At 31.4% G+C, this 21,490-nt stretch overlaps 1 protein-coding gene across 1 annotated transcript; it reads right to left on the minus strand.

Annotated features, from left to right (window-relative positions):
* Positions 1 to 19,535, minus strand: LOC108910803 (putative glucosylceramidase 3). The gene is made up of 7 exons (XM_023455621.1): positions 18,983 to 19,535; positions 10,323 to 10,577; positions 6,819 to 6,929; positions 5,276 to 5,420; positions 5,076 to 5,161; positions 3,764 to 4,044; positions 1 to 189 (listed from the first exon to the last, which is right to left on the minus strand). Exons 1-7 carry the CDS (start codon positions 19,529 to 19,531, stop codon positions 90 to 92), a joined length of 1,527 nt encoding a protein of 508 aa, XP_023311389.1. The 5' UTR covers positions 19,532 to 19,535; the 3' UTR covers positions 1 to 89.
* Between the last annotated feature and the right edge of the window lie 1,955 nt (positions 19,536 to 21,490).

The raw sequence follows: 21,490 nt of genomic DNA on the forward strand, positions 1-21,490 counted from the left end.
TTTACTTTTTTAAATATTTACTTTCTTTGCATTATTATTTTTCACCGTATTACACTTATTACACTATGTTACATTTCAATTACTACCATCTAACTGTACAACACTGTGTTGATAGAGTTGGCTTCTATTTGTATCGCAGCGGTCTGTCCCTGGCTATTCTGTATGCGGATACTAGTCTTCTCGCTGCCACTATAACAAAAACAGTAAATTTGTAATTTTAAATCTATATTCGCGGAATACTTTGTTTTTTAAAAATTAATTGATTTTCATAGGTAATCAGTTTGGTGTAATTTTTACACTTTACTTTTGTCGTCATAATGTGTATCGTTTTTTTATGAATAACTGCATTGTGAACAAGTTAACAAGTTATTTTAATATCCAAACTGTAAACCATATGTTNTTAATAGTAATAGTAATAGTAATAATAATATCTTTATTGCTCAACAGTTACCCCATTTACAGAGCAATTTTATTTTACTTCTAAAAATTATAAATAGTTACTTAATCTAAATACAGATACAATACATACTTAGTACATTCATTGCGAAATAATTAGGTATACAAAAAGAAATACAAAGATAATCCACATATCATCAAAAGATACGTTCCTGATTTAGTAATTGTATAGCAACAGCCAATATACGCTCAAAATTATCAAAATGAATGTCACACAAGTGGCATAATTTATTAAAGTTACAACACATTACATATAAAGGTGATTTTAAAGTAAGATTCGTTTTATTAAACTGAATTTGAGACAGAAAAACAGAGCAATCAACACTGTTTTGTAATATTTTGTATAAAAAAGACAGTGAAGAACATTTTCTTCTTACGTCTAAACTGGTAATATCAAACCTTGTCAGCAACGTATTGTATCGAGTATCAAATTCTGGATAATTTCCAACTTCTTTAAAATACAAAAATTTTAAAAACTTTCTGAATTCTTTCAATACTGATTTTATAACACTTATAATATGGATTCCAAATGATGGAACCATATTCTAATTTAGTGACAAATGAATAATATCATGTATTTAAAGTTTTAATGTTGCTAAAGTTTCTACAGTTTCTTAATATGAAGCCATACCATATTGCTGCCTCATTTATTTTAGTGAATATGTGTTCCCGAAAAGATAAACTATAATCAAAAAGTACACCAAGGTCCTTAACGGTTTCATAGCGAGAACGTGCAATGTCAGTAATAACATATTCAAAAATAATAGGTAGTCTCTTCTTGGTATAAGAAACAATTTTACATTTGGGTATATTAAGATGTAATTTATTATTTGAACACCAAGTTTGCAAATTGGTTAAAGACTTCTCTAATTTTAAGCAATCACCTATGGAATAAATCGATGTAAAGATTTTCATATCATCAGCAAATAATAGCTTATTGCAGTCAACTACTTGACAAATGTCGTTAATAAAAATTAGAAATAATAAAGGCCCTAGGTTTGAGCCCTGAGGGACTCCTGAAGTTGCAAAGTAATTCAATGACACAAACCCATTATATGAAACAAATTGGACTCTATTATTTAAGTATGATTTAAATAGTGATAACGCGTTGCTATTAAAGCCAAATTCAACAAGTTTCTTTAAAAGGATTTGGTGATCAAATCTGTTAAATGCTTTTGCAAAATCTGTATAAATAGCGTCCAGATAAAGGCGGTCACTTTATCTAAAGTATCAGATACAAATTGAGTAAATACTATCAAATTTTTAACAGTGGACCTGTTCATCATAAAACCGTGCTGTTCTACCACTAACTGACCTCTAATAACATTGTATATACGATTATACAGTATAATTTCAAAAATTTCAGAAAAGTTGGAAATGATGGATATAGGACGATAATTTCAATATTCACTTTGTTGCCATTCTTAAAAATTGGGCACACCTTTGGTTGTTTCCAATCAAGTGGAAATATATTTTTTAAATCTATATTCGCAGAAAACTTTGTTGTTTAAAAATTAACTGATTTTCATAGGTAATCAGTTTGGTGTAATTTTTTAGAGACCTTAATTTTGTCGTCACAATGTGTGTTGTATTTTTATGAATAACTACATACTACATAGTGAACAAGTTATTTTAACATAGTCAATACAAACATTAGGTAAGTTTTTATCCCTACTGTAGACCATATATAAATTTACGTAAGTAATTGTCGTAATGGTGAAATTTTGTAGGTGTAGTGGAAAGTAATTTAAAATACTCAAAACACAAATAAAATCTTTTCAAATTTCGTTGCTGACATTCTAATAATAATTAATTTTTAAATGTCCACAGCATTTTCATTCAGTCGTCTGTCTAAGTATTTTTTTATAAATATTTTTCGTACTTATTGCTAATATTCACAGCTGTCCCCAAATAACGTATTATTAATAACATAACATTTGTTCCAAAATACTATTATATCTAAAGGTTCTATTAATCTATTAGATTTGTTTCCAAACAACTTTGTAACTTGCAAGCTTGAAACGATTAGCTATAATAAATTTAACTGGTGTAATCGATTAAGTGAATTACGTGAAGGGTACAGTTTTAGTACTATTCCAAAAAATATATATTTTTATGAAGCCGATTCCAGATGATGCGGTCACATAAATGTTTGAATTATTTGCAGGTTATCAGGACAAAATTTATAGTTCCGAATTGTGTCATACACATGATGCACAGATGTATAAATATGATAAATGACATGACTATATCTCCAAAATACTATCTACTAAACGTTTTACGCGTGATACATATCTATTAAATTTCCACATGTTACCCATTGTGCACAAATTTCACTTTTTTTTATAAATGCAGAAAGTAGTATATGGCGGAAGTTGCTTGAGGTGTTAAATGGTGTTCGTATATTCAGATAAATTCGTTTTCTTAAATGAGTTTAAATTTACCGTCCCCTCAGCGAACATATCGAATAGTCCAAATGGTGTTCCGTTTGTCTGAAAACATAACGTATATGCACCATCTACACGATAAGACATGTGTCTGATAAATACATACATAATTTCTGGCACATGTGACCGCATTATCAGAAGGAGTTTAAGAAACAACATCATGTTATTTAAAAAATGTTCGCATAAGTATAGTTTAATATATCCCCCTATTTTTTTTGTTCAAGTCCATGGTTTGTATTAATGTGCTTTTTAGAGTAAACATTGATTTCTTTTGTTTTTTATTTCACTCTTATAAAATTTCCATTTATTTGACAGATATTGCAACTTCTTTAAATACGTGATGTGATTCAAATATGTCTCCGCGTAACGTCTAAAATCCAAATTAGCATTCTAATTTAAATGTCCCTAATATTTTTTTGATTGTTATTAAATATATGGTTTGTTTATGAACCTGGTTGTAATCTGAAATATTACAATGTATTTTTTTTATTAAAAGAGCCGAAATTTGCATTTGCGAACGCAGTAAACATACCGAAAATTTACTTAATTTAAATATTGATAAATGCTAATTAATACTGGTTACAATTTTTATGTGACTAGTTTAATTATAATATATTTTATTCATATTTTTAGTTAAAATCATCTTTTCGTGAATTTACCAAAATATTTAATTCTGTCGGATTTTTCAAATTTATATTATAGAAATAGTTGTAATCCAACTATTCGATTTTTTAACTAAAATTTCAATTAAACGTTTTATGAAACAAAGGAATTACAAAATAAAAATATTTTTTAATTATAAATCAAAATCCTGTATATCAATACATAGAGCATATCAGTTTGCAGACGTTCAAGCTCACCTGTTAGATATAATCAGTGCTATTAAATTGTCTGGTCTCAAGAATGCCATTGCTCTCACATCGTCCAAGTCTTCCACAGTGGTTTCCAATCTAACGGAGTCGGGAACTGCAAACTTTGAGAAATGTCCCAAAGCGTAGAACATTGGCTGTTTGTAAAACTCCTGCAAGGTTGCGTTGACTAAAATTGGAGAATCGACATAGTTGTCGATATAGGTGGGGCCACCTTCCTCATTCAGGACCATGTTCCAGTCAACCCAACCAACTGCGCCTTGCTCCAGATTCTGAACAAAGATGAAATTGTAAAATTTTTAGAGAACATTAAACTATCCCCAAAAGTAAAGACGATGTGGCAGAAGGGGCTGCATATCTTCACTGACATAAATCTTCTAATAAGAATGTTTTGCTAAAATTATATCAAAACTAATTTTATTTAATAATCATGGAAAAGAAAATAATAACCTTATCTACCACATGCATGATAACTAGACATCGGAAATGCTGAAGCAGCTGCAACGTGGTACGGGGTTGGCTTTAGGCCGCGTTCTCTTTTATGTAATTTTATTCAAACATGACACAACCATTGCCTTCTTATAACTGCACTCTTTGCATTATAATAAAATATGTAAGCACTTGCATAATAGTATGAATCAAAAATCATCATGAATCAGTAAAAGTTAACAAAATAATAATTTCTTACTCATAAGGAAAGCGATTGTAAAAAAATAATTAGCAGTTGCCCAAAGTATTCCGCGGTAAATACCCATTTCTAAAATGAAAATGACCGTTCAACATTTACCGAGGTTCGTATATCTAAAATAGTTGAAGTTTGTAATTATTTTTATTAATGGAGGCGAAGCATCAACAATTTCACATTTTAGTAATCTTACTATCATTGTCATTGTATAATATCATGTACATATCTACTACCTACGAACTGAAGCTTCGCATCGATCAATTTCTTCGATACGTATGTAGCGACACCTTAATGCCTGCACTGTCGGCCTAGCGTGCCGGCGAACAATCCAGGTTTTTTGCTTTTTGCCCGTGCATTTCATTGTCGTTTGTGCGTGTGTGAGTGAGTTTGTTGCATTGCTTGGTCGAGTGTATGGTACGTGTCTTTTATGCGTATATTGGAACATCCTGCATAATAAACTAAAGTATAAAATATGTTTCCTTCATCTTATCAGATGTGTTAGTTAGTTAAAAATTTAGAAACGTTAGAGAATTTGCATTTGCAAAAAAGTAGTAATTTGTTTTGCTACATTTTATCTGCAAATTTATATTTTAATGTTATTTATCTTCAGATACTTACGTCCAATATATCGTTAGTATAGTTCTCCCCTCTGGGCCAGCTACCTTTCCTTACAGCTTTGTCCATGCCAAAAATAGCTAGATATCCTGCGAACAGAATGGGCGATTTCTTAATTTAATTTCTTAATATCTCCCTAAATTATAATGTCTTATATTAAAGACATTTAATAAAGGTATTGTCGTATAAAAACACTTAGTTACCATTACATGCTTCTGAGGATATGAAGAACCAGTCTTCCTTGTCAATGTTGAAAATCTGCAAACTAGAAGCTGGTATCATATAATCTGCATACCAATGAACTGCACCTCCGTCAGCATAACTCATTGTTTTTTCATTTTCTAGCAACTAAAATGAAATAAACTTTAATAATAATAATAATAATATTAAAGTCCACAATTTGTTTTAATGTAGAAACCAAAACAGTAAGAATTTCTAAACAGCAAGTGAGTTCGGAGATTTTGTTTTGGTACACTCTGTATAATAACAATTTTTACTCCAGCTTTATCGAGAGGTAATTTAAAAGTATGATAAAATTGGTCCTAAATCCAAGCCGTCTAGATTTTATTTGAATCGTTTCGGACAGAAAGCAATTTTGAGTCGCTGAATGGTCAAATCTGCTTCGTAAACCCTACTTAAAGCAACATTTATGAAAAACCAAAAACTGTAAATTCCATGCGTGCATAGAAACTATTTTGAGCATCACAAAAATAACGAAAGATCAGCAGAACTTTCAGAACATGTAAGAATTTACTAAAAATATATACCTAATAGAAATTAACAATTTTCTAAGTGGCATTTAATATCTTCCTTGTGCCTCAATATACTTTTCGAATTAAAAAATTGCTGAAAATTTTCTTGCTTTTTGTACCAGTGACGCCATGATTTTTTAAAACATCATGCATCTCAAAACTGAGAGTTGCAAAGACAAACCTTTTTAATTTTCAGTTTTACCACGTCTTGTGTTGCATTTCGCTATTAAAATAAATTCGACATTATACAAATATTAATACACACATTTCTAATTATACTCGTACTCTTATATCCAATTTTCATATTTAATAATTATTTTCTGCTATCATTGCTGAAAGCAAAAGGTTTTTTAATGACAAATGTAAATTTCTTTAAAATTTTTGCGAATATGAATAAGAAAAAGTAATTATTTTGTACTAGTTCTGGCAAAAACCGGAAAAAAGTGAAACCGGTTAACCGGGTTCTGTAAAAACCGATTTCAGATAAAACCGGTTAGTCGAATAGTTGCTAAAACCGGTTATTCGAATAAACCGTTACTTGAATAGCCAAAACCGGATATCTGAAAACCGGTGCTTTACAAAGACAGACCCGGAGAAATTGATGTCTAAAAAAAAAGATCTTTACAAAAATCTGGAAGTCAAATTTGTTTACGAAGAAATCGATCTCCAAAAAAAAGGTCAATTGCAATCGGACAAATCGATGTCTAAAAATAAAAAAAAATTAAGTAAATTATCGAATAATCGGTTATTTGAATAATCGGATATTTGAAGAATCGAATAACCGAATAACCGGTTTTCGGATTTCGTAAAAATCCGAATTATCCGAAACCGGTTAACCGACTATCCAAAAAACCGATTTCAGTTGCCAGCACTATTTTGTACCGTCTTCATCGAGACTACATTTTTTCAACAATTAATAAACATCTTCTGGACATAATTTTTAAAACATTTTTTTCCCTGTAGGTACTTACATTAACGAAAAGATAAATCTTACCAATGATAGATTGCTAAACGCGTGCCTGCCGTCGTCATGTATCATAATTTTTAAGTCGCTGAATGCTGAATTTCTTATAGTTGGTCCCAAATTCGCGCCTATCCATTTATTCTGAAAAAAAAAATGTGGTCATAAGCCATTACAGAATTAAAAATATGAAGCAATGTGAAAAATTGATGGCTTACTATCTGGGTATGTTTTAACAAAATTTGTCAAATAAATGTCAAAAAATGAGTACAATATATCCAATAATTCTGTGCAATTACTAAAAATTTAATTATTACCTATTTTTATAATTGTACGCAAGTATAATTCATTATGAATAATTATACAGATGTATACACATAGACAATAAATTTCAGTGAACAATAGTTATTGTTAATATGAATGATAGCAGACATCTACAGGGTGTTCCTTGTTCAGCTTAGCCCAATTCGGACGATATTGCAACTTTAAAATGACTTGCTGATATCGCTGTTCTAAATAACCTTCCAAACCAGTATACCAAAGGACCACGAATACAGTTAATGGAAATCGGCAACCCGTCAAATTGTCCTGATCCAAAGTTATCACAGGCCCAAGACCCAAAAATGAATACTTATCGAGATAAGCGACATTGAAAGTAAGCGAGTCTCATGGCGCTTATACATAGTCATAATAATAAAAGAGACTAGGCAAAAATGACATACGGAATGTCAAAAAATATAGGCACAAAGAAAAAACGCAGTCGTAAAGAATAAACAAGCGAGTAAAGTAAAGCACGCGCAAAGTAAAAAAAAAATAAAAATCCGGCGTAAAAAAGTGAGACAAGAATAGCAGGTGTAACGTTAATAAGAGATCAAAAAATACGGACAAATAGTAATAAAAAGCGGACGAAAACTAAAAGAGCAGGTGCAAAGTAAAAAAGCGAACTGAAAGTGAAAGAGCGCATGGAAAAAGAAAATGTAGACAGAAGAAAATACAGGCATACTTTAAAAACAAACTGATGGAGAGTAAGAAAGTACAGAGGTAAAATAAAAATGGACATAAGGTAAACATAACTGTAGATTAATGTTAATCGTTAATGATAAGATAATAATTACGGTAACCTACATCAGCTATAAAAACATGTTTTCCAAAGCTCATAAAACTTGAAATAAAGGACTTTATGATCAAGGAATTCGCCTTGTTTCTCTCAGAGAGAAAGATATAGAGAGAGAGCCATACGGCTTTCCGTAAACAAAGACTATGTCGCTTATCTCGATAAGTAATCATCTTTTGGTCTTGGACCCATGACAACTTTTGATCATGACATCTCAAACTATGACATATTTCATTATCATACAATTTGATGGGTTACCGATGTTCATTAACTGTGTGCGTGGTCCTTTAGTATGCGTTTTTGGATTTATATTAGGGTCAAATCATTTTAATAAAAATATGATCCTATCATGAAATTGTGATAACTAACTAATTTGTTACTCTTGTAGAATTTTGATAAATGATTGATGTGCCATGTACATAATGTAATAACATTATGTGCAAAAATAACACATCAAAGTAATGCATCAGAAAATAATATGCTTTTTAAACGTTGAATGGACACAATAAAAAAGAGAGAAAATAAATTTAAAAGAGACAGACCATTTTATAATATCATTATACCGAAAAACGCCGCAACCATTAAAGAGTGAGAAACTGACGTCTAAGATAATACAAACTGATCTGATAACAATGTAAAGCTTATCTTAAATTACATTTATCTCTATGGACATTTCATGCTTTATCACATTTGTTATTTACTTATTTTATCACATTTGTTATTTACTTATCTTATCACATTTGTTATTTATTTATTTTTATTGTAAAATTATTATTTGATAACACTGGTTAATAAATATTTTAATTATATTATATTTAAAATCTGTCTAGGACTTTACTTCATGTTTAAAATTTTATTTTCACAGATTTAGAGGTTCATGAGATATACTGGGTGATTCGGTTTGATATTCGCGGTCTCGAATCTCTTTTATTTTAACAAATAGCTATAACAAACCCTATATATATTTCAATCTCCGCTCAAACTCATCAAATGACATTATTAGATCGTCTCCATGGTAACATATTACTATAGTCAACTGTTTTTGTTCAAATAGCACACCATATATTTTTTTATCAATTATGGAAGATATTTTTTTTCTACGTTCAGCTGTATAAGGAAGTCTATAGTTTCATTAGAAATATTGCTAGAAAAACAGCAAAAAAGATGAACCCTACTTTCATTAGCTTTATTCTGAAAAATGATAGCCAGCTGCGGAAACAACTGAATTTTAACGTTTCTAAATAACGGTTTGTCAAAATAATTGACATTTTGTACCTACCTATTATATCTATAACTAATAATTATAACATGAATACTTACTTACAGTAACTAAGAAAAACTAGATATATTTTTAATTTATGGAGAAGGCTGAAAGAACGCTAAAGCTGCCAGGTATTTATAGGTGCCAACATCGTTTCCCGCAGAGACAACTTCCATCAGAAAAAATTTTCGAAAAGTTAGCCAGGAATTTGGCGGCAGATGGAAGTTTTCAAAAGAAAAGAAGAGTTTTTAAACTCAGAAGGGCAAGAGATGAAGAACATTCGATAAAGATGTTAAATGGCCTGCTAGATCTGCGGATCTCACTCCTATAGATTTATTTCTTTGACCTTACCTAAAAGAAAAAGTTTACTCTTCGCCTTTAAATGATATTGACGACCTTAAAAACAGAATAAGAGTATGTCGGAGAATTAAATAAAGAAACTAGAATGTGTTTGTAGAAAGAGAGAGAGATAAATAGAGCTATTCTGAGTTTGGAAGCAAATGGAGGTCAGTTTAAACATTTGAAATACGTATTATTTTAGTTTGTTATATTATTATCATTGTATTAAAAATAAAATATGTTTAAGTACTTTAAAAACATAACCTGTTTCCGCAGCTAGCTATCATTTTTCAGAATAATACTAAAGGTAGCGTACATCTTTTTTGCTGTTTTTCTAGCAATATTTCTAATGAAATTATAGACTTCCTTACATAGCTGAACGCAGAAAAAAATATTTTCCAGAATTGGAAAAAATATACGTAGTGTGCCATTTGAACAAAAAACAGTTGACTATAGCAATTTTGACATATATTACCATGGAGACAATCTAATAATGTCATTTGAACGGCGATTTAAAAATATATAGGGTTTGTTTTGTTAAAATAAAAGAGATTCAGGGCCGCGAATACCGGACTGAATCACCCAGTATTTTGTAAGAAAATTAGTAAGTATCTAAGTAATATTAAAAAAAAACAAATATTTTCTATAATTTCTATAATGAATGTCGGCATAACTTACTGATCATGAAAAAACAATATTATAGTAATATAAAATCGTCGGCTGGGGTTTTGCGTTGCTAGAAATGAGCAGCAGAAATCTGCATTAATGAATATTTAATTATTTAAATATTATACTAATACATTCTCCCATAGGAGGCACTTACCATTTGTGAGGGCGACCAGCCCGTAGCACTAGGCTCATTCTGCGTAGTCATACCCCAGAAGGAGATGTTACGCTTTTCGTACTCTTCGAAAAACCTCAAAGTGTAATCGGCCCAAAGTTGATAGTATTCTTCTTTAAGACTGCCAGTGCCATACCAATCGTTGTTCGTTTTCATCCATTTTGGCGGTGTCCAGGCAGAGGCAAACAGTTTAATATTGTTGTTTCTCAACTCCTTTGCTTGTAACATAAAGGGAATCTAGAATAAAATAATATAGAGATTAGTGTACGCTAACTGATAAATTATTTCAGATTGAACATACGAAGTTATTATGCTTGACGTTGATATACAGGGTGTATTTAAATGAAGAAATGATGAAATGATACCAGAGATTCCTTAGGTGAAAATAAGTGGATTTAACCTAACAGACCTACACTGTAAAAAAAAATCACTCTTTCACTCAATTTTACTCAATAATATATCAACTTCTGTCCACATCCGATTGTGTAAAATTCTCGCTCTATTAGTATGAGTTACAACTGAGTTAAACTATTGCATCAGAAATGAGTGAGTTTTACTCAAGTCCGAGTTACTGCTAACTATCAATTGAGCGACTTTTAATTGTATTCTGAATATATGAAATTAATTTAGAGTTGACTTCTTCTCTAATATGATCTAAATTTAACTATTATTGAGTCATTTTTTACTCAGACTTGGTTTTTAATTAACTAAATATTGAGTGCAAAAATGAATCACTGAAACGATTAATTAGAATATACAACAGTGTTGAAATTAATTCACTTCGGGGGGCCTCCTCCTGTCCTGGCTGAGACCCGCCGCCGCCGGCTAAGACTACAGTAACTCTATACAAGACAGTGTCAAAATTTATCTGTGATGTGTCATGTGTCAGGAGCATTTTAATGGCGTTATTCAATATTTGTATTGTTTTATTTTAATTTTGCTGAATATTAGTCATACAATATTGGGTGTCCTGTGCTAAGGGATAGTTATACAGAACATTAAAGATTATTTGTGGAATTACTGTTATTTGCTACCGGCATTTACTCTAATTAAATTCTCTTTATAATGTGTGCATGCATATATTGCTTAAAGTATCGTTAAAACATCAAAAACTTGCACAAACTGTGTACATGCTGTTGGTTCTAAAACGCAGATTTATAAAACATTTTCAAAATTTAACGCATTTAGAGATTTAGAGAACTTTTTAGCAATGAAGCGATATTTTGTTTCTTTTTGTAGATGTAAAGTATTTTTACAAAAATTTTTGCGATTGTATCCTCGCAAAACTTAAGTTTAAAAGAGTTTTTCTTAAATGAAATGTCTGGTTTAAATTTAGATGTAGGTACCAAATTGTCATCAGATCAAAAATAAAATTGTTAAAAGATTTATTATGTTCCGATTAAAAATAGCTTCCAAAAAATACTAAAAAGCATAAAAAAAGCTTGGAAGTAAAAGTGTTGCTGGACATTTATTGTAACAAAATACTATCACTAGTATTAAGTATTTGTTTTTGTAATATAGACNTGCCCGTTTAAAAAAAGTATAACCACTGTAAAAGTTTCGGCAGCTAAAAGGGAGAGGTAACCGGAGAAAACTAACATCCAGTATATCGATTTGACTAAAGCTTTAATAAATCATATGCCATAATGGTCCAAATAAATGTCCCAAATTTTAACGCGATCGGTAAAAGGGTTATGCAGTTATTAAGTAAATTAGTTTTATTTTTGACAACTTTGTAGACCTGTAACTCAAAAACCAAAAAGTTTTTTTTTTGTGGTAGATCGTATTTATTTATCGTCGTGAATATGCAGTCAAACAATCAGCAGTCAAAATGAAAAAAAATTTAAAATATTTTTAGTAAATTGTTAATTTTCTTTTATTCTGTCAATCAGCAATTTATAATGTGAATTTTTATTTTGTTACACTTACTATAGGGTTAAAGATGTTTTAAACAATAAAGTAATATTTTATTAAATTATATACCACTATTAATTGTTGACATTGTCTACATTGTCGATACTTCCAAATTATGTCTACACCTAGGTTATTGTCTACGCGTAGACAATTGTATTTTCTACGTCGCGATTGTCTACCTGCCCATCCCTGGTTTTACTCAAATCCAAGTTACTGCTAATTATCAGTTGAGCGACTTTTAATTGTATTCTGAATATATGAAATCTATTTAGAGTTGACTTCTTCTCTAATATGATTTAAATTTAACTATAATTGAGTCATTTTTTACTCAGACTTGGTTTTTAATTAACTAAATATTGAGTGCAAAAATGAATCACTGAAATGATTAATTAGAATATACAGTGTTGAAATTAATTCACTTCGGGGGGCCTCCTCCTGTCCTGGCTGAGACCCGCCGGCGCCGGCTAAGACTACAGTAACTCTATACAAGACAGTGGCGACAATTTTAAATTGGTCCACGCGATTTTAGCCATGTTGCATCCAGTGTCAAATTCTTCATTTTTATGGTGTTATTCAATATTTGTATTGTTTTATTTTAATTTTGGTGAATATTAGTGATACAATATTGGGTATTCTGTGCTAAGGGATAGTTATACAGAAAATTAAAGATTATTTGTGGAATTACTGTTATTTGCTACCGGCATTTACTCTAATTAAATTCTCTTTATAATGTGTACGCATGCATATATTGCTTAAAGTATCGTTAAAACATCAAAAACTTGCACAAACTGTGTACATGCAGTTGGTTCTAAAACGCATATTTATAAAACATTTTCAAAATTTAGCGCATTTAGAGATTTAGAAAATTTTTTTGCAATGAAGCGATATTTTGTTTCTTTTTGTAGATGGAAAGCATTATTTCAAAAAATTTTGCGATTGTATCTTCACAAAACTTAAATTTAAAAGAGTTTTTCTTAAATGAAATGTCTGGTTTAAATTTAGATGTAGGTACCAAATTGTCATCAGATCAAAAATAAAATTGTTAAAAGATTTATTATGTTCTGATTAAAAATAGCTTCCAAAAAATATTAAAAAGCATAAAAAAAGCTTGCAAGTAAAAGTGTTGCTGGACATTTATTGTAACAGATACTATCACTAGTATTAAGTATTTGTTTTTGTAATATAGCCCTAATAAATTTAATTGTGTAATGTAGGTGTGCTTAATTTTACTTGCCTAGAAAATAAAAACCAATAGTTGATATTATTGTATATTTATCCTCCCCTATTGCACAAGTAGATTCTACATTTATACATTATTTAAAATCACTTTCCAAGGTAGTTATTTGCTTAAAATCTGTGCGTAAAATTTATAAGAAAAATACTATTGTACTTAATTTATTTTTTGTTAAGTTACTTTTAATTTGACATTGGATGCAACATGGCGGATGGGCGGGGTTTAATTGCTATTGTCGCCACTGTCTTGTATAGAGTCACTGTAGCTATGACTTGTTCTCCTGGCGATCACGCTTTTCTGGAACATCTAACGGGCCTCTATCTACTGTGGTTGAGATTACAGAAGCAATATGTAAGTGGTGCCATCTTCACGGCGCCATTCAAATTATTCGACATTAGTATACATTTAAACTCTCTCAGTAATGATAAGCGCACCAAATACGAGTTTACGTGAAGAATTTATTTATGCGGTACCTATATTTGAGTGAAAGTACTAAGTTTTAGTTTAAATATAATCACAAATGAGTAAAATGCTCAAAATACCCAATATTGAGTGAAAATATACTTAATAATTTCACTCCGAACCTTTCATTGCTTTCACTCACACCGATTTTTTCTACAGTGCATATCCCAAGTCGCATAATAAACGGGTGTCAAAGTGAAAAATAAAATATGGTTTTTCCTTAATAATTTCTCAAGTATTCATCAGACATGTTTCAAATTTTCTAGCGAGAGGATTTTTCAGAAATAATATAATAATCATTTCTAACATTTTTTCAAGCCTCGTATATACTTTTAGAAACAAAATATGAAATATTGGACTTTTTTGAATAAAAAAGATGGGGAGATATTTTTGATTTTATAAATTAGTATTTCGGATTTAATGCCTCCAGGGATATTAACGTCCAAAACGGACATTTTTGTTAATACATTCAGAATTTATTTCGATATCAAATACGATATCTTGAACGACTTTAAAATAACGCTAAAATATTTTAGTATCTGTCAAGCCGTTTTAAAGGGATGTATTGATTCACTTCGGAAAATAGTTTATATAAATTCATTCTGAAAATTTTGGGAAACAATTTAGAGAACCATCATAAACTAAATAATTATTATTTATCGATATTCTTATATTACACAGCTCCACTGTCTGACTATGTCTACCATATGTTTTCGAGGTCGCTGAATCCAAATTCCCCAATCACGTCAGGATTTTTCATAACCTCAAAAAATAGGTCCAAAAACGCAATAAATCCTCTATCCATTGACAACACAATCCCAATAATCCCATAACCCCTTAACACCTCGAACCCCTTAACCCCATAACTTCAAAATGCCATAACCCTAAAACCCCAGAACCCGGTAAGAAAGAGACTTATGCGCGTTGCAGTAAATGAAATATAGTATGTTCGAGTCATGCATGCTTCTTGAGCTTTAAACTCACATTCTTCAATAACTCTATAACTTCGAAACCGCATAACCTGGTGAGAACGAGACTTTCGTTGGGAGAAGCTACGTTTTGCTGAACCCAGGACGTAGTAGGCTTCTATTTCTTTTGGGGTGCTTTATTAACGTGTGTCCCCCTTGCCTCACGCTAATACCAATGTTGTCCAAAGATTTGACTCATAAGAATTCGTACATAAGGCTATTCTTTACTGGGAATACATCCCAGTACGTCAATCTACACATTTGAACTAAAGGCTGATGTGTGACTTCAACCACAGCATGTGTATTCTGGTTAGTCTAACCGGGCGTGTTATGAAAATTATACTCAAGTAGGAGAAACTGGACGAATTAGTATAAGCCTCAGAATATAGACGACGAGTTTCAAGTCCATTACCATTGGAACATCAATACATAAAATGCATGTGTGTCATTTCTGCACTGGTTTCAATGATATGAACATGCACCGTTAAAAAACTTTACAACACAATAAAACAATAAAGATTCCGGGCTAGTTGCCACGTCGTCGATTTACAACTATTGACGTTTCGACTGACATATCTCTCTCTTCTTCAGGAGTCACTCTGAAACTGAAGAAAAAGCGATATGTGTCTCTAAACGTCAAGAGTTGTAAATCGACGACATGGCAACCAGCCCGGAAATCATTCAACCATTAACGACAGCTACGGAAGCCTAAAAACAAAATCATGCACAATAAATTCCGAATTTATAGGATTATAGTAAATTGAGTTGGGAAAAACATGTCAATGATTTATCCGCACGTCTATCTAAGAATATTTTCCTACTGCGTAATTTGGATCGTGTAGTATCTAAGCTTATACTCATATCTGCATATTATGGTACTTTTCATGCCACCATGACTTATGCAATTTTGAACTGGGGTCATTCGTCTGACAGTGATAAAATTTTTGGTTTACAAAGTAAATGTATTAGAATTATGGCTGGAATAAAATACAGAGATGATTGTCGGGAGCACTTCAAACTTCTAAATATTCTTACAATGCCGTCATTTATATAAAAAATAATCAGAATAGATTTGTTCGACAAGAAAATTTTCATGTTCATCATACAAGAGAGTGACACATTGTTAGCCCTAAATCTTATAGATTAGCGAAATCCAGATGTGGCACAAATTATTTTTGCATTAAATTCTATAATAGACTTCCATCTGAGATTTGATCACTAAATTCAGACTGTTTTAAGGCCAGAATTAGAAAATATCTTAAGAGGAAAGCGTTTTACAATTTTGATGAGTTCCTTGCTGACCAGTTTTTAGATATTTAAAGTATGTTCCTAATATTCACTTTTTTATGTTGTTTACGTTATATTTATCTGAATGTGTTTTTTTTAGCTGTAGTGTAGTATTGCTTATATGTTGTATCTTTCGTGTTTTTCTTTCTTTGTCTTGTGTAAACATTTTAATGTATAGNAGCAGTAACACAACATATTTTTACTTCGTATATTTTCTAAATTAATAATAATTATAATAAAATAAAATGTACTCCGTTAATTCTGAGGTTAATTCGCCAAATCACTTTTTATTGTTCACGCGGCACAAGGCTTTCCTCAAATGAAATAATAGAAGTCTGCAGGTCTGTACGCAATTACGCAATACGCATGATCTTAAAAGTAATTATAATTATTCGAAAAAGTAATTGTAATTTGAAAAAGTATTTGTACTTATAGAAGTAATTTGTAATTCGATAATTCAAATAATATAATTACAAATTACAATTCCTATAACAATTTTGCTGCAATTACAATTCCAAATTACTTTAATAAAAAAAGTACTTAAATACAATTACAATTACAGGAAAAAAAGGGAATTGTAATTGCTAATTACTTTTTCACCAGGAATTACCCAGCTCTGGGAGAAGCTACGTTTTGCCGAACCCAGGAACAACGACGAGGACGTAGTAGGCTTCTGTTTCCTTTGGGGTGCTTTATTAATGTGTGTTCCCCTTGCCTCACGCGAATACCAATGTTGTCCGAAGATTTTACTCATAAGAGTTCGTACATAAGGCTATTCTTTACTGGGTATATATCCCAGTACGTCAATCTAGACATTTAAAGGTTGATGTCTGGCTTCAACAACAGCATGTGTATTCTGGTTAGCCTAACCGGGCGTGTTATGAAAATTATACTCAAGTAGGAGAAACTGGACGAATTAGTATAAGCCTCAGCATATAGACGACGAGTTTCAAGTCCATTACCATTGGAACATCAATACATAAAATGCATGTGTGTCATTTCTGCACTGGTTTCAATGATATGAACATGCACCGTTAAAAAACTTTACAACACAATAAAACAATAAAGATTCCGGGCTAGTTGCCACGTCGTCGATTTACAACTATTGACGTTTCGACTGACATATCTCTCTCTTCTTCAGGAGTCACTCTGAAACTGAAGAAAAAGCGATATGTGTCTCTAAACGTCAAGAGTTGTAAATCGACGACATGGCAACCAGCCCGGAAATCATTCAACCATTAACGACAGCTACGGAAGCCTAAAAACAAAATCATGCACAATAAATTCCGAATTTATAGGATTATAGTAAATTGAGTTGGGAAAAACATGTCAATGATTTATCCGCACGTCTATCTAAGAATATTTTCCTACTGCGTAATTTGGATCGTGTAGTATCTAAGCTTATACTCATATCTGCATATTATGGTACTTTTCATGCCACCATGACTTATGCAATTTTGAACTGGGGTCATTCGTCTGACAGTGATAAAATTTTTGGTTTACAAAGTAAATGTATTAGAATTATGGCTGGAATAAAATACAGAGATGATTGTCGGGAGCACTTCAAACTTCTAAATATTCTTACAATGCCGTCATTTATATAAAAAATAATCAGAATAGATTTGTTCGACAAGAAAATTTTCATGTTCATCATACAAGAGAGTGACACATTGTTAGCCCTAAATCTTATAGATTAGCGAAATCCAGATGTGGCACAAATTATTTTTGCATTAAATTCTATAATAGACTTCCATCTGAGATTTGATCACTAAATTCAGACTGTTTTAAGGCCAGAATTAGAAAATATCTTAAGAGAAAAGCGTTTTACAATTTTGATGAGTTCCTTGCTGACCAGTTTTTAGATATTTAAAGTATGTTCCTAATATTCACTTTTTTATGTTGTTTACGTTATATTTATCTGAATGTGTTTTTTTTAGCTGTAGTGTAGTATTGCTTATATGTTGTATCTTTCGTGTTTTTCTTTCTTTGTCTTGTGTAAACATTTTAATGTATAGACACCAATAAATGATTTGATTTGATTTTGATATAGTACTTTTCCGATTTTATTAAAAATAGGAAGTCAAATTTTGTGTTGTCATGTGCATACCGTCAAGAAGGGTTTTAGTTATTTTTTTTTGGAATTTTCTTAAAAACGGTGAGTCCTACCGAAAATATACAAAAACTCCTCTTCTATTCAATTTACCCTACCTTTTCAGACATTAATGTCCTCTCCTGAATTATCTTAATTATCATCATAATCAAATTATGTATTATTAGGTAATACTCTGCACCAAATCTGAATTCATTTGGTCAACCCCTTAGGAAGATATAAAAGAAAACAATTTTTAAGGAAAACTTTGGCACCCTGAATTTATCTCATTTATCATAACCAAGTTCAAATCAAATATTAGGTAATGCCTTATACCAAATTGCTTTGGTCAAACAATTTGGAAGATATAAACTAAAATAGTTTTTTTTTCACAAAAGCTTTAACACTGTATTTCGGACATTAGATGAATATTTAAAAATTGTTTTGGAATAAATAGTCTTTACTTTTAAAAATTTTTGCTCTTCCTTTAACACCCTTTACAAAATTAGATACAAGTTGGTGTTGGAAAGTGTGAATCATTGTTTGATTTTATGGTTTTGATATAATCAACTGAAACGTCATATAACATTGATGTAATATAAATAAGGCATCCACGATACAACCGCAGTATTTTCGTAGTATCACTATGTGTGCTTGCTGATCATATCTAAGTAATAGGATAATGTACCTTATAATCTAAATCATCCTGTTGAAGCGCAAAATGTTCCAACGTGTCGTCCCCCTCGACATCATCATAAGAATATCCTCTTGTTGAAAAGTCAGTTCCACCAATGGGAGCCCTGCACAGACTATACTCGATACCGCTCCTACCAAAATAGCTTTCGATTAAATTTTTTTGAGCCTCTTCTGGTAGTAGCTTTATGTTGATACCTGTAGAGTCTGAGAAAGCCCCACCAAATCCGATAATACTTTGATGCTTCGTATCTTGATCGACAGTGATGGAGCTTTCTTCTCCATCAGTATTTTCGACGAAAGATCCAGTGGTGCTGTAGAACCCTAATTTGGCCTTGCTGGTAGAATACAATTGATATTTTCCAGTAGATACATCCAACTCTGGAACAGTGTCACAGTATTTTGCGTTGCAGACGCACAAACTTCCCTCGTCTGTATCTCTAATGTTACAGCTTTGACTGAGAACTGATGTTACAAGTATGGACAGTATTAACAGTGAAACAGCCATTTTCGTTACTGACTGGTATGTTCCACAAGTATACATTGGCAAAGCCGTATAGACACTATTTTAATACATTTTCTTTCCAGTTTTAAATGTAAATTATTTTGTTTTATCGATAATAATCAGACACTTAATGACGCAAATTAATTACGATTACCGATTATCCAATTGTTATAATCAAGAGCCACTACAAAGAGATCACAAGTACTATTTATTTTTGCATAGGAATGTTATTCCGGAAATTCTCCTTGAGAATAGAATTTATTACACATACTGATAAACAAATACCAAAACTTTTAAAAGAAATGGCATTTTGAAGCTTTTAATTTTACTCTTTTTAAAAAATGATTTTTGTTATTACCTCTTGTATCTGTTTATTCTGGTTGAAAGAAGTACTCTACAGGGTGTCTCATAATTAGCTGCCAACCCTGAACAGGCCGATTCTATGATCAAAACTAAGTAAAAAAGTTCATATGAACNCAATTAAATAAAAAGAATAAAACAAATACAATTTTATTCTAGACTTTTAACAACTGCATAACCCGACAGCTAGATAGCGAGTGTATCCCGTTTCCTTGGTACTCGACGTCTTTCATCGGCCGTGGTGATCTCACTCATGCCAGTAACATCAACAAACAAACGATAACCGCCGTCCCATTGAATGCTGGCATCCAGTTTCTAACAAGCTTTAGGAAAATTAAAACCAAAACATCTGAAACTAGTATTTCAAATAAAAAAATATACAGAAATATGCTTTGAAAATAAAAAATTTCGATATTTTCTTAATAAATTCTTAATTATATAAAAATGTTTCTTGCATTTCTTATTCACTTCGAAATCTTCTAAATAAAAAATTGTTATATGCCTTTAATTAGCAGGCAAAAGGTTGTTGAAAAAATTATTTATTTTACCTTTTGTTTTCAATACAAAAAATATTTAAATAACTATTTTAATAATACAAATGATATAATTCAATTTTTTATATGTAAAACAAGTACATACCTACACAATAAGTAGACTTATAATCCCTTGTAGAAAAACTATCTATTAACTATTAACTTGAGGGTTGCTTTCGGTGAGCAGCAAAATGAAACTCTCTCAACGGTAAAATAAAGTATTTTTTATTGAAAACAAAGTGCAGTGAAAAGAAATGTTGTCGGGACGAGGGTTCGTTGGAGTCTCTTGTAGGTATATGAATCTAGTCCCTGGCGCCAATATGCCGTGGCCCTCTTCCGGGAACCATAGTGTCTGGCATTACAGAATCGTCTGTTCTTTGTTGCTTACAACTGTAAGACCGATCCGGCGTCAGATTGGCGCTCTTAACGTGATTCTTAAAATAGGTCACATGCAGACATGTGTACCCACACAACCCACAACCCCCTGCCAGTATGGATGCCACCATGGAACCCTTCTACCAGACCTAGTGGTAATTCCCTTGGGTGTGGTTGGCATCAATTTTAATGGGACAAAGTTGATGGATCTGGAAGGCTATTGTCCTTATCCCTGGTACCTGTAGCGTCATTCAGAAAATACGTAGATTTTATCCTGTCTATGGACACTAACTTCGTGACCACACACTAGCAACCCTCAAAGTGGTGACTCCAACATGATACTTAAAATGGGTCACATGCAGACATGTGTACCCACAAACTCGAACTCTATGAAAGTTGTAGAACACTTTTTTGATTTTAAAGTTGCACTTACAATTCTTACATGTTGAATTTTGGAAATATCAGCCAAACTTATACTTTTACTCGGTATATTTTTATATATGACATGGAATGCCCCATGTCAAATTACTGAGGTCGTGAACCGACCATTTCGAAATTTTCCTGATTTTTTTGGTATTGTTTAGTACCCATTTAGCTTTCATGAATTTTTTCAAATTTTTATTTCAATCCTTTAAAAATTTATGAGCAGTTGAATATTTTGGGAAAAAATTTTTTCAAACACCTGTAACTTTACAAAAACTAAAGATATCATAAATTTATTACTTTTTAT

Source organism: Anoplophora glabripennis, unplaced genomic scaffold, assembly GCF_000390285.2.
Source record: "Anoplophora glabripennis isolate ALB-LARVAE unplaced genomic scaffold, Agla_2.0 scaffold747, whole genome shotgun sequence".
NCBI lineage: Eukaryota > Metazoa > Arthropoda > Insecta > Coleoptera > Cerambycidae > Anoplophora > Anoplophora glabripennis.